At 38.7% G+C, this 13,078-nt stretch overlaps 2 protein-coding genes across 2 annotated transcripts; one reads left to right on the top strand and one right to left on the bottom strand.

Annotated features, from left to right (window-relative positions):
- Positions 1-1,783: 1,783 nt before the first annotated feature.
- Positions 1,784-3,953, top strand: LOC112173986 (protein OSB2, chloroplastic). Its single transcript, XM_024311671.2, has 5 exons — positions 1,784-2,262; positions 2,414-2,552; positions 2,641-2,722; positions 2,803-2,909; positions 3,541-3,953. The coding sequence occupies exons 1-5, from the start codon at positions 1,907-1,909 to the stop codon at positions 3,721-3,723; spliced, it is 867 nt and encodes a 288-aa protein (XP_024167439.1). The 5' UTR covers positions 1,784-1,906; the 3' UTR covers positions 3,724-3,953.
- A 214-nt stretch (positions 3,954-4,167) lies between these two features.
- Positions 4,168-5,310, bottom strand: LOC112173987 (auxin-induced protein 22D). The gene is made up of 2 exons (XM_024311672.2): positions 4,966-5,310; positions 4,168-4,849 (listed from the first exon to the last, which is right to left on the bottom strand). The coding sequence occupies exons 1-2, from the start codon at positions 5,184-5,186 to the stop codon at positions 4,504-4,506; spliced, it is 567 nt and encodes a 188-aa protein (XP_024167440.1). The 5' UTR covers positions 5,187-5,310; the 3' UTR covers positions 4,168-4,503.
- Positions 5,311-13,078: the final 7,768 nt, after the last annotated feature.

The following is a 13,078-nucleotide window of genomic DNA, read 5'->3' as shown; positions in this document are numbered from 1 at the left end:
GCCCTTCTAGTGAGGGATCTCTTTTTTTTTGTCTTTTTTAGGGATAGGGCATTAGACCAACTTTTCGATTACATTTCGCAATCTCAACCGTTCAACTTTTAGGTCCTAATCTATAGATCACCTCTGCAAATTTTCAGCCAAATTGATTATTGTTAAGCCATTCAAAACAACGATTTACAATTATATGTATGAACAGTTCAGGTTGGACAGATTCGGTTCGTCCATTGATTTAATCTAGTTCGATACCTTAACAATAATCAATTTGGCTGAAAATTTGCAGAAGTGTTCTACACATTAGGGCTTAAAAGCTTAACAATTAAGATACCGAAATGTGATCGAAAAATTGGTCTACTGCCCTATCCCTAGAAAAACAAAAAAAAAGGATCCCTTAGTGGAAGGGCCCTATATATATACATATATATATATATATATATATATATGTGGAACTCTATACCTCTTCGTCGACAATAGCCAATTTAAATGATATATAGACAAAAAACAAAAAATCCTAGCTTTCTCTCATCCTATAGCTACACGGTTTTCTTCTCAATCTCTATCAACGCTCGTTCGGTGGCAACCCAGCACCGGCACTGAAGTTGTAGTGTCGTTGCCAGACGGGTGATGCATTTAGGGCATACTCCTTGATTTTAGAACAATTTTGGCTTGAAGGCTGGATAGAATTGGTCTTGTCGGGTTCTGGTTTTTTGCTACAGATCTGAGGTGGATGGGTGGGCACCACCTCAAGGGGAGGCTTTGGGCGGCGTAGCTAGTTTGGGCTTCTTCCAGGCGGTTGCGGCGGCTTGATAGCATCTATACAGTGTCAGAATGTTGGTGGCTCTAGTGGTGGCATCTGTGGCACCAGAGTGGTTTAGGGTTGGATTGTTTCTTCGAAAAATTGGGCTGCGTCCCTTCTAATTAACTTAGATTTTCTTTTCTTTCCTATTTCCTATTTTTTGTAGGGAACTATGCACTTTTTGTGTTTTTAGGTGCCTATTTACTATATATGTGTCATATTTCATAGGCTCACTTTATAATAAGTGAGCACTGATTGTCTAATGGGTGGTGCTAGCATACCACGCCATAAAATTGGATTCTGAATCGACGGTGGTGCAGATGGCGCTAGACTGACGTGATTCATGAATCATGATAAGGTCTTAACGACGTGAGGCGTGGCGGTCTGGGTCCAAGTGGCGGGAGGTCACGGCGGCATAGATCGGGGCGGCACGAGTGTTGGCAAAGCGGGTCGGGCAGAGGCGTTGGGCTTGTGGCGTACGACATGGCATCAGGGGATGATGGGCCGGGACCAAGCCAGCTGATTGGGCTCTGGAGTTGGACTATTCCCTTAGACGCTCTTGGGCTTACTATTTTGGGCTGGGGTTGTTGCCCTAAGTCTTTACTATGTTTTAGCTTTGTCTTTTACAATAAATTCCTTGTATTTAGGAAGCTAAGCACATATATGCACTCTATGTCTCTCTAGCGCCTTCGGAGTAGTACCAAAGGAGGGTTTCCGCTACCTTTATGTATTTGAATGTATAATGAGTATGTCTATTTCTATGTACCACTTGTGGGTATTAACACTATCTTCTTGTCTGTCTATGCCTTTAAATGACAACAGAATTGTATGTAACTGTCTATTCTAGCTTGTAATGAATATATCATTTTCCCTTGATTCCAAAAAAAAAAAAAATTACTACTAAAACCAAATAATCGTGGACAACCATGAACTACCCATACACTTGACCTCTAACGAGCCTTTTGTCACATATAAGATTACATGTTGAACCCAAAACCTGAACGGCCCAAATCATATAACGCCTTCCTTTTTTCTTCAACTGAGAAAAAGCCTAGAATTTAAGATAAGCCTTAGAACCTCGCCGGAGTTTGGCGCCCTCACCGAAACAAAGCCATGGCGTTAGACCGAGCACTACACGCAGCAACCTCCACAAACTTCCTCACAAACCCACAAATCCCCTCTATATCCCCAAACACAACGACCACCACCCACAACCACTTGGCCTTCGCGCGACGTCGTTTCAGCTTCAAATGCGCGGTGGAGTACAGCAGAGACCACTACAGCAGCAGCGTCCAAGTTCCGGTGGCGCATCCTAGACCGGCGGAGGTCCAGTGGAAGAAGGAGCTCTGTAATACGGTGCAACTCATCGGCGTCGTCGGTCTTCCCGTCGAAATTAAGCACCTTCCCTCCGGTAAAGTCCTCGCCTGGACCCGCCTCGCCGTCAAGAAATCCGCCACCGACACCTCATGGTAACTTCTCTCAATTCCTTCAATTTGTGCTTTCAATTTTACTAGGTAGTATGAAGCATTTAACTTTGAGTGAAAATTTTTGAGCTTGATAGTAGTTTGTGGAGTGCGAGGGTTTTGGGATTCTATGAATTTGGGAAATTGGTTTTTGCAGGATCAATTTGACATTTTGGGACGAGCTAGCGCATGTTGCTTTTCAGCATTTAGAGAAAGGCCATCAGATATATGTTTCTGGAAGACTGATTTCAGATGCTGTTGAAACCAATGAGGGGAAACAGCAGACCTACTATAAGGTTCTTCAGCTTCTGAAGTATCTATTTCTGGTGTTATTCGTGGTTGCGTAATTGTGTAGAGATGATAATGTTTCCGAATCTTGTGCAGGTTGTTGTTCAGCAACTGAATTTTGTTGAAAAGAGCTCCCCAACGGCGAATGGTGGTCAGGACTCGGATTCCTTTACACCAGGCAAGTCATGTTTCCCATAATTTAAGTTTCGGTAAGAGCAGGGTAGCACTTTTTCTTATGTATTGTTTGTGTTCTTGCAGGCAGAAGTTCTAGCCACAGCTTTACAAAGCACACAGAAACCACACAAGAATTGTGGCAAGCATTCTTTGCTAATCCAGTAGAGTGGTGGGATAATAGGAAGACCAAGGTATTTCATTCGATCAGATATATTTTATTGTTTTTAACTTTTTATTTAATGTGGTGTACATATGAATACATAAATGAAGATCTTGACCCACCAAATTTAGCAATGCTAGTTGGAAGTTCCAGTCTGTAAAACTAGAACCACACTATATACTGTATTGCAGAGTGAGATAGTTTTCCTAAATACCACTCTGTATACCTAAAAACTATGATATAACATGTACAGGTAGTTTCCTATAAGTTTTGGACAAAACAAATGATACCACTTGCATCTGGCTCTGCTATGTATGTGCCATATAGTTTCCTATAAGTTTTGGACAAAAGAAATGGTACCACTTGCATCTGGTTCTGCTATGTATGTGCCATATAGGTTAGTGTGATCTCCGAGAAATGGTCCAAAAAAAAGTTATCTTCTACATTTTTCATTCTAGGTATATTTCATATATACAGTTCGTCGTGAATGATAAAACAGAGGTTTACTTGAATGAAAGTACTGTGTTTTACCAAAGTTCTAGCAGCATTATGCAAATTTGCACATGTAATTTTTTTTTTTTTTTATTCATAGCATCTGCTGTTTGTTCAGATATTATAAGAATGTATGAACTTACCCTGGGTTATTCAAATATGACTTTTAGAGGAATTCAAAATATCCAGATTTTAAGCACAAAGACACTGGAGAAGCCTTGTGGATTGAAGGCCGGAACAATCCTCCATGGGTGAAGTCCCAACTTGCTATACTGGATACAAGAATGGGGACCGCTAATGATCAAGATCTTAAGACGCATTCAAACCTGTTTGCTGATGATAATTTTTTCTAAGTGCTTGAAGAGGTAGCTGTAGGAAAACAATCGACGAAGGGGGTGATTGTTGTATATTATCACTTTTTGTTGAAAATATTGAAAAATTCAGCTTTGTTTACATGGTATGTAGTCTTTCCAATTACATGATGTTCTAGTGATTGGTTCTGTTGTACTAATTGAAAGTTTGTACCTTCATCGAGGGTCAGGTTTCAGATCATTTCTAAGTGTTGTGGTTCCGTTGGCACAAATATGTATGCTATTAGCTTATGCATAAACCAGGGCCCAAAATTGAAATTTCTTAGAGGGTTTGATCGTTAAGATTGATTTTTATGCGTGATAGGACATTATTGGTCGATTATCTAGGAGAGTTATTCCCCCCTCCCCCACACATAGAAATAAAAAGTCTATAAGGAGAGAGAAAATTCTGGGCAACAACTAATGAAAGAAAGAAACAGTTGCATGTATTTTCAATTTACACAAAAATTGTTGTGCAGCGCATTCATACATATATATGATCACCTATTAGGAGAAAATAAAGCATACATGTAAAATCCTCTGTACAATTGGATCTCAACTATGTTTCTCTTTTTTTTTTCTTTTAGTTTTTCTTTCAAGCACATATAAATGGAAAAATAAAACTGTATTCTGAACTATATTTGTCTGTGTGTCTTTGTTTTTCTGTCGTACACCTCGAATTCTCAGCAAACTTGGTGGAGAACTGAAGCTTTGCTAAAGGACTTTTGAGCGTCCTTAATGTATTGTCTTTCATTGAGTTGCTCGTTGTGATATGTGGTACTTTCAGGGACAAGCTAGTCCTCTAGCTTCAGATCCTTTCATGATTCTCAGCCTTTTGCAGGACGACGCAAACATACTCCATGGCACATCTCCAACTAGCATCCAGTCACCATCTTTGTCTTGATAAGTAGGAGCAAATTCAGATCCATTGTAGCCTTCTCTCTCTGAGTAGCTACCAATGGTTAGCTTGAACATGTCCTGTAAGGACTTGAGGAGTTCCGGGTAGCTCTTGTAAACCTTGATATCAATCTTCCTCAGGTAAGGAGCTCCGTCTACGCTTACTTTCACGTACGCTTGCATAACGTTTTTCCGGTTAGATCTGATCGGAGGCCATCCAACTACTTGTGTCCTGCACAATATTAACATAATAGAGAATTAGTCATCTACGACGTCGGAGCACTAATTAAGCTTCTCAGATCAAGAAAGCCAAGCCTTGCGTCACAAGAAATAAGATAGGGGGCTTACTTGGTGGGACGGGAAGTAAAGTCCGGTGTCTCATCGTCGGTAGTAGACGACCTGCACTCCTCATCCACCAACTCTTGATCCGGTGAAGCCCTCTTCTTAGTATTAGGAGGAGGTGATGCAGTTGATTCTTCCATCCCGCTTCCGGGCAATCCCAATCTGAGCTCAGTTGCCTTGAAGTTGAGCTGCTCGTCATAGTTTTCATAGCTCACTGACCCTTCCATCGTAATCGATTTGGTTATACACAAACTCTTTATTTACCAAATAGCAGTAGGAGATCGAATAGTTATGATTCAGAGGAATGAGAATTGAGTTCTTGTGTTTGTATGTTGTGGAGTTGAAGTTTGATTGAATTTGTTTGAGTGAGGAAAGAGGTGAAGGCGCTCAAACTTTTATAGGATGGGAGGTTGTGAATTGTGAGGGAACAATATTTTAGGTGTAAGATTTTATTTTCATGGTGCATGGCAACATGAGATTCACTCATTAGAAATCCTAAAACCACATCCTGTCTCCCACGCGTTACTTCAATGACCAACTAGAGGTGGACAAATTGGCCAGAGCAGAATTTCAAGCCGGGTCCTACTCCACGTTTATGAAAAATGATTTCTTCTTTTCTCTCGTTTCGGACACCTGAAATTCCACTCGAACTTAATCTAATCTTGTAGAAGAATATAGTAGCAAACTAATCACTTAAAAGAAATGTATCAACGCATTTCTTTAGAAATAAGTCACATTTGATATTGACTTATACTTCATATAAAAACAAGAGAATAATGACGTACAAATCATGAATCAAATTTGGTAGTCAAATTAATTTGGTGATTAAGTTAGTGTTAAGTGCAGTGTCAATTGAAACATTCATATTCGAAAGATTTAGCAATCCGAGTCACTTAATAAGTTGATTGTAATTAATGATAGTAGAACTTACTCGTACGTAACTTAAAATATCAAATGTCGCAATTTATCTTTATCGGTTGCTAATCAATTCGAGATAAGATATTATATGCCAAGCTTGTGTATCACATTCCATAACAAATATCTGATACCCACCTAATATAATATAAATGGGTTTGATACTGAATCTCATGATTTAGATATGGCCTAATTACATTGTCATCTGATTAGGGTTATCTCTTTTTCTAATCCAAGTCTTGATCTGGAGCTGGACAGCTAAAGATCCGGGTGCCACTGACCCGAGGAACACCGTGCAGTCTGGTGCCCAACGGGAAGGGGACAAACCAGGGACAGCAAAAATCCCATGCTACTGAAAGACCGATATTGGACGGCGGGGATGAGCCTTTCGGTTGCTAAGAGTGGATCCAGGATCGTTGGATCTCGAGGAGGGGAACGGCAACAGGTCCATGTGACCGCACGGTCCCACGTGGATGTCATTGATTGGGGTTGGCATGACCATGTGGGTGGGGGATAAAGTGGGACCCGATTCCATTGGCCCGTGGCTACATGCCATGTGGACTTCATATGGAATGGTCAGCTTTACCAGCCCTCCCATGACAGCAATGTCTCTCATTGCCCAAACCCTAATAGTTGACTGTCAATTTCAAAATCTAGTTCATAGCAGATACTAAACACATATTAGGTTCAAAGTAATCGGAAGTTAGTAAAGAAACAATTTGTTTGACTTGTAGAATCTCGTTGACTTGGTCATCTGCTTAGGCTTAAGTTAAATAATAGTGAAGAAAATAACAGTGCAACATTTCTATTATATTCACAGTTTTTGGATATAATTTACAAGTGGGAGAATAAGAAATCTTTTGTACTCGGAGCCTAAGTGAAGAGTATATGATTGACTTACAGGAATCTCTCTGGTCATATCACATGGAAGGCTTATTGAGTTTAGGTTGCTGCAAGCATACGATGAACATATCACTATAAAATTGGATCTGTTTAATCTCTGAATTGAGTCGGTTAGCTGTGAATTAGAAATTCTTATAACCATCTAGTTGAGTTCTTGGTCAAGGCAATTCTGAGTCTACGTACTTAAGAAAGCAAAAGGGAAAATATAGACTCAATGTATTATATTAAGATGCATGGTAATTAAGAGTGATCACAGACGTGCATGTATTTAAGAACTATCAATGACTTCAAAAGTAGCTAGCTACTTCAGCTTCACTGCTTCAGTCTCTGGAGTTTCCGATATTCTTCTTCAACATATTCAAACAATGTAAAGATCTAATTTTGATTACAAAGAAGAACTTTGTCGTGTATGTGAAGAAACCTTTTCATTCACTGATGTTAACTTCTAGTTTTTAAAAGTTTTAACATGACATTTAGCTCCAAACCCAAAGTACATAGCTAGCTACATACGCTCAGAATTGTATACAATACTCAAAATATATGATACTGCACAAGAACTGGACGTACATGATATGCTTAATTTACTGTAGATTTAATCTATATATATGCAGCTGCAAGGGCTTTACAGAACAGAACAGTTTGTCCTTGAGGCAAAATTAATATACAGAAAAACAGAAAACCCTACAGACACCGACCTGGAAAACCTAGCTAAGCCTGTCTTGCTTAATTTCATAGCAACTTTTGAAATTGGCCGGTCAATTAACTCGGCGTTTTGAACAGCTTGCGAGATATGAACATGCACACAGCAGGAGACAACTCACACCTGAGAGCCATGGCCATGCAAAAAGAAGAAGCTAAGCTAACCAAGGATAGCCAGCAACAGACAAAGAGGAGTGTCACAGTACGATCGGGTCATCGAGGGTGCCTCGCCCTAATGAATTATATAACTTCTTGCAACAAAACCATGACATTGAGGGCCATGGATGTGCATGAATGCATTGTTCTATGAACAGTGAACCCAGCCCCAGCTTGCTAGCTTGCTAGCTAGCTAGATCGATCGACCTCCCTTAATTATTTTTCAAGGACCACAGACATGAACATAATGATCAAGGGTCTACCACGTTCCATCATATATCTATCTTCAAGGACTCGGGACATTCATTTCTATGCTACTATGTCTCTCTGTCAAATGTCTATGCCCTTGTTCATTCATCGAGATCCATCGAGAAGTTATCTGACGTATCCGATCAATGCACGTAGCGCTAATTTGGCGTACCATTATTTCATTTATTTCTAGTTACTTACGTTATATTTTGAGAATTAGTGAAACCCTAAACTGTAAAATTAGAACTGTAATCTTAAGTCCTTTACATTCATCATCTGTTTTGTTTTAACATGATCGAGTTGACATGCATGTACACACGGGAATATTTTTCACTAAATGGATAGGGTAAAAGAAGATGATATATGTGATCGAAGGAGGTGTAATCGATCTCGAGCCTAACTAATTAAGCATTAAGGTCCTCAAATTTGACTGGCAACCCAACCCTATTTCAAGTTTGAGCTCGACTTCATTTGACTTGCTTGTAAGAGGAGTCAAATGACGAGGTCAAGTTTAAATTTGAGACAACATAATAAGTTATTTAACAAGTGAATAGGTAAGTTATTTAACAAGTGAATAGATACAAATCTTTATGTCGTTTTATTTTATGTGTTATGATTTCTAGGTGGCACTATATTTACTTTGTCCTTTTCAATTATGTGTAGGATCTAGATTCTTTTTTTGTCATGCTCTAGAGCTAGACTAGAACAAACCAGAAGGTGTTCTATCTTTTGTCATGCTCTATCTAATTGCTTATGAAAAAATAAAATAGAGTAAACATTAATTCATTATTAAAAACTATCTTCAATGACTACATCGATCGTAAGTATATAAGCTGGGTTCAAGACTTCAAGTCTAATTCTAGTTATACACTTACACTCCCATGATCTAATACAACTATTTCACGAGCTGGCTTTACAAACCGAGCATAAAGAAGCTCAAGCTTAAATTCTCTTCTTATAAACCCGCGAGCATGGATTAACGAACTAAAAGTAATGGAACTCAATCCAAACTCTAGCTGTATCAAGCCAAAAAAGGGCCCGTAAAATTAGATTATGCAACTCCGGAAGCTTACAGGCATAGTAGCATGCATTGAATGGGACTGCTGGTTGGTACCAGTGTGGACACACGTGTGAGTGTGTGACACAATAACAGTGAAGTTGAGATGTGGGCCTGGGGCAACATGCACGTGGGTGCAATTAAAAGTTAGAGAATTAGTTTTGGACTTTTGGATGGATTTTGGATCTAGAAGTAAGAAGGCCCATGAAGCACAGAAGTTGCCCCTGACTCTACTTTGCCCAGTACTTGTACAGTACTCTACTCCTCCTGTCTTTGTTTCCCATGCATACACATACTGATAGCTACATGCCAACTCCCAACATCACCATGCATGGTCATCTTGGTTCATGCTCATTATACAATATATACACTGAACTCCCTATCTACATTTTATGATTATACTATACATATCTATAATTCTAGATCATCACTGAATACATACATACATGCACATAACGTACATCGGGTGCAGCCATAGCTATCCATATGTCCAGGTACTGTATAGGGCCACAATTAGACAATGTATTAAATTCCAATTGAAGTGAATGTGCGTTATACAATTTACAATGCGTATACACCTTTGTTAACGCGTTCATACTTCGTGTGTATTATAGAATGATCGACATAATGGCTATTAATTTGACGATCCAACAACGGTTCCATAATGTTTCTGTTTATAGATGTTGTAAGGGTAAGGTGTTGGCATATATAGTCGGAACATTTTGATTTTTCAACCTATTAACCACACATACAATGCGACGTTTATCTACGATTTTCGAAAAAGTACGTCAATTAAGATCGGTTATTAGTTCCCACCTATTCGTATGCAGAAGATACGAAAGAGCGAGGTAGCTATATATCCACCTATATACACATAAATATATATGTGTGCATGTTTTGGTTACAAATTAGCTAGAACGGGCAAATGCTACCAAATATACGAGCAACTAGCTAGCAAATCTTATTGGTATGTTAAACAATTGCTTTGATATCCACCAAAGGTCGAGTAGGCTCTAGATATAACTTAAAGCAAAAAGTGGGATTTGTTTACATTGTGTCGAGCCTGTTGACCGTGCATTAGCTGCTCTTGTTGCTCGAAAACCCTAATCCCAACATTATTTGACTTCTCTTCTTTAATACTCCCTAGCCTAACAGACCACCAGCGTCCAATAATGTGCCCAGCAACTAGTTCTGAATCTTCTGAAATTAAAAAACAAAAGAATAAACTAGAACTATATCTATGATTTATAATCATTGAACAATCACACCACACCAGTATAAAGAAGAAGAAATCCGATCGATGATTGGACTATTATGATTAACCCTGAGCATACATTTTGGCAGATGGGGGGGTACCCCATTATTTTCACTGATTGCTCAATAATCTCAGAAATCATATTCTGCAGAAATGCAGATATTGTGAAGGTTCTTCGCTGATGGGAGGTTCGGGAAGAAGAAGGTGGTTGACATATATGCATGGTCAAATAGTCAAACGGACATTTTAGGGTTAAAATCAGAGTTAAATAATTGAAGGAAGAAAGGTTTAGGGCGGGTCAGTGGGATGCCCTGCAGCGCCGCACATGGGATCGGGTTTGACGCTAAGGGCGACACCACCCAACACCTTCACATGGTGGTTTCTGTGGGGCCCGCTTCCAATATCATATACACGAGCCACCCAATCAATCTCACTAGTCACTGCAACATGCACTGCTGGGTCCCTTCTCTCTCCCCCTTTTCTCTCTTTCTCTCTCTAACTTCCAGACTGAACCAACCAAAAAACGTAAAACCCTAGCTAGTCTTCGTGGCTTTCGATCATGCTCGGCTTCTTTTTCTTTTTGTTTTTTTCATGAATATGCTCGAATCAGTAGATCTGTGAAGTTTTTACTAATTTTCTCAACTACGAGTGATGTTATATGACACATTCCACTGTTTTGCGAACACCATTTTTTAGAAATAGATTACGATTGTGAAGTGTGTTCAGAGTTATAAATATTAATTAGAAATCACTCGAAGAAAATTGTATAAGTAGTAAGAAAGTGAGGAAGCACCTCTTAGTCGACTTAGTACACATGTCTTCATGATCAGATAATTTCATACGTTCGTCACTAATTGCACCGTCAATTCAAGTTCATGTTAAAGACAATGTCAACGAGTATGAATCCCGTTGGTTGAACCTTAATTAAGGGGGTTTTTTTTTTCCTCCTCTTATTTTTGAAATCAATTGGTTGCCCCAAATATTTTGACATTGTATTTAAGAAAAAGAAAGAGAAGGACGGAAAGGAAAAATTAATTGTGGCCAGCATTCTTGCATACAAATTTGGAGTAACATCAGACAGATCAACACCAGAAAGATAACAGATATGGTGAGCAAGCCTTTAACAACAAACAGTTAAGAATGCCTGTCAAATAATTGTACAAGTTTTCTTGCTTTTTTCTAGCTTCCAACATTTCGTTTGGTGAAGTGATATGTATACTCATCATAGTCACACACACCACAAAAGGTACAACCCAACATTTACTTTTAGCATGTTTCGCTACCACAATGGTCGACCATATAGAGGAAACAAACTAACACTAAAGCATGTTGGTGGTGGTGGTGGTGGTGGTGGTGTGTATACATATACATATACATATAAATATATATATATATATATATATATGTACCTGAAAAATTGATTAATTTTAACACAAATTTTGGAAATTTTCTATTCCACATTCATTATTGAAATTGATCTGATGGTGCTCACATTGATGATCGCCTTTACGGTTTTGTGCCAAAATTAAACATGAAATCTATTTTAGGTATCATTGGTACTGAATAAGTTAGACGTCTAAATAATTCATAGCTAGCACACATTTAATATGATAAGTATTCTTATGGCTAGAATTTTAGAACGACTCTCTCTCTTTCTTTGATTCTTCCCATGGGCTAGGGACCGCGGATGAACATTTATGAATTTAGGAACAATTTGGTTAGAGGTCAGAACATATATCCTTTGCTAACCATCAAGGCATAGATAGAGTTGTCACTTATTAATGTGGGTTTAATTAGGTATATAGTTTTGGTTCAATTATCTGAAAAGGAAAAAAAATATCTGAAAAAATAGGCACTTTCTGAGTATGAGATGAGTCGTAAACAAATATATCGAATGAATATTCTTGTATCAAGAAAGAGTAATGCACTCGTGGAAAAAGTTAAAGAGAGTGCGTACAAGTCTAAAGTTTTTCTCAGAGTAGCATTTGATTGAAATGTGATTGGAAAAGGTCCTCAACAAAGTCAGTGTCAAGTCCTCAAAAGTTGGGCTAAAGAATCGTTTAGGGTTAGATAATTCTTTCTAGCTAGTTATAGTACTTTATCCCCAACAGTTGGTGAAACCCAATTGGCTCTCCCCTCCCGATAAAGAGAAGAATAAGATTTATATATAAAGTGGTAAAAAGTGAATTTCTTGAGCTCCGAAACTTACCGATCCGATGCTCCAGCACTACTTGCAAGGACCATGGACTTTGTACACACTAATTGATCACCAAAAAATCAATCTTGGGTGAAGCCACCCTCAACGTAGCTCATGAATCATCAATCAGTCATCAGCTTTAATTTCCTTAATTTGTGTGAATAATTCAAACTAACAACATACCATTTTACATGATTTAGAATGATACAGTGAGATTAAATAGATCTTTTTATTTGCATCCAATGAAAATTTGATGTCACTAATATAAATTATGATAATCTTTAAATTAGGTCTCTCTCATCTTTTCGGGTTAAAATAATTTTTTTTAAAATATCATTCAGTTAAGATACAAAATAAACGTACAGATCCACCATCAACCATCACTCTAGTAACCATTAGATGGTCTAAACTAGGCGAGCTAGCTGGCTTAAGTTTCAAAATTTAGACGAACAGGAGGAGAAAATGGGTAGGGACTAGAGCCCCAACATGAAATGTAGTAGTGAAAAATGGGAAGAGAAGCCAACAAACTATAGGGGAGGGTGTCCGCAACTTCCACTCCCTCCGCACAATAATCATAGGATAGATAACATCACACTGTCGTCACGTACCCCAGCAAGGCTGTACATGACAGCCCATTCAGTCTGCCACGTGTCACCCTCCGACTTACCTGCGTACAATACAGTGCATG

Source organism: Rosa chinensis, chromosome 6, assembly GCF_002994745.2.
Source record: "Rosa chinensis cultivar Old Blush chromosome 6, RchiOBHm-V2, whole genome shotgun sequence".
Lineage (NCBI taxonomy): Eukaryota > Viridiplantae > Streptophyta > Magnoliopsida > Rosales > Rosaceae > Rosa > Rosa chinensis.
This window is presented reverse-complemented; position numbering and strand designations above follow the sequence as displayed.

Excerpts from the sequence above, each read along its gene's own strand:
- LOC112173986 (XM_024311671.2), top strand. The coding sequence starts at position 1,907 with ATGGCGTTAGACCGAGCACTACACGCAGCAACCTCCACAAACTTCCTC. Across the intron at positions 2,553-2,640 it reads AACAGCAGACCTACTATAAG|GTTGTTGTTCAGCAACTGAA; the intron begins GTTCTTCAGCTT and ends AATCTTGTGCAG. Across the intron at positions 2,910-3,540 it reads GGGATAATAGGAAGACCAAG|AGGAATTCAAAATATCCAGA; the intron begins GTATTTCATTCG and ends TATGACTTTTAG.
- LOC112173987 (XM_024311672.2), bottom strand. The coding sequence starts at position 5,186 with ATGGAAGGGTCAGTGAGCTATGAAAACTATGACGAGCAGCTCAACTTC. Across the intron at positions 4,850-4,965 it reads TTTACTTCCCGTCCCACCAA|GACACAAGTAGTTGGATGGC; the intron begins GTAAGCCCCCTA and ends AATATTGTGCAG.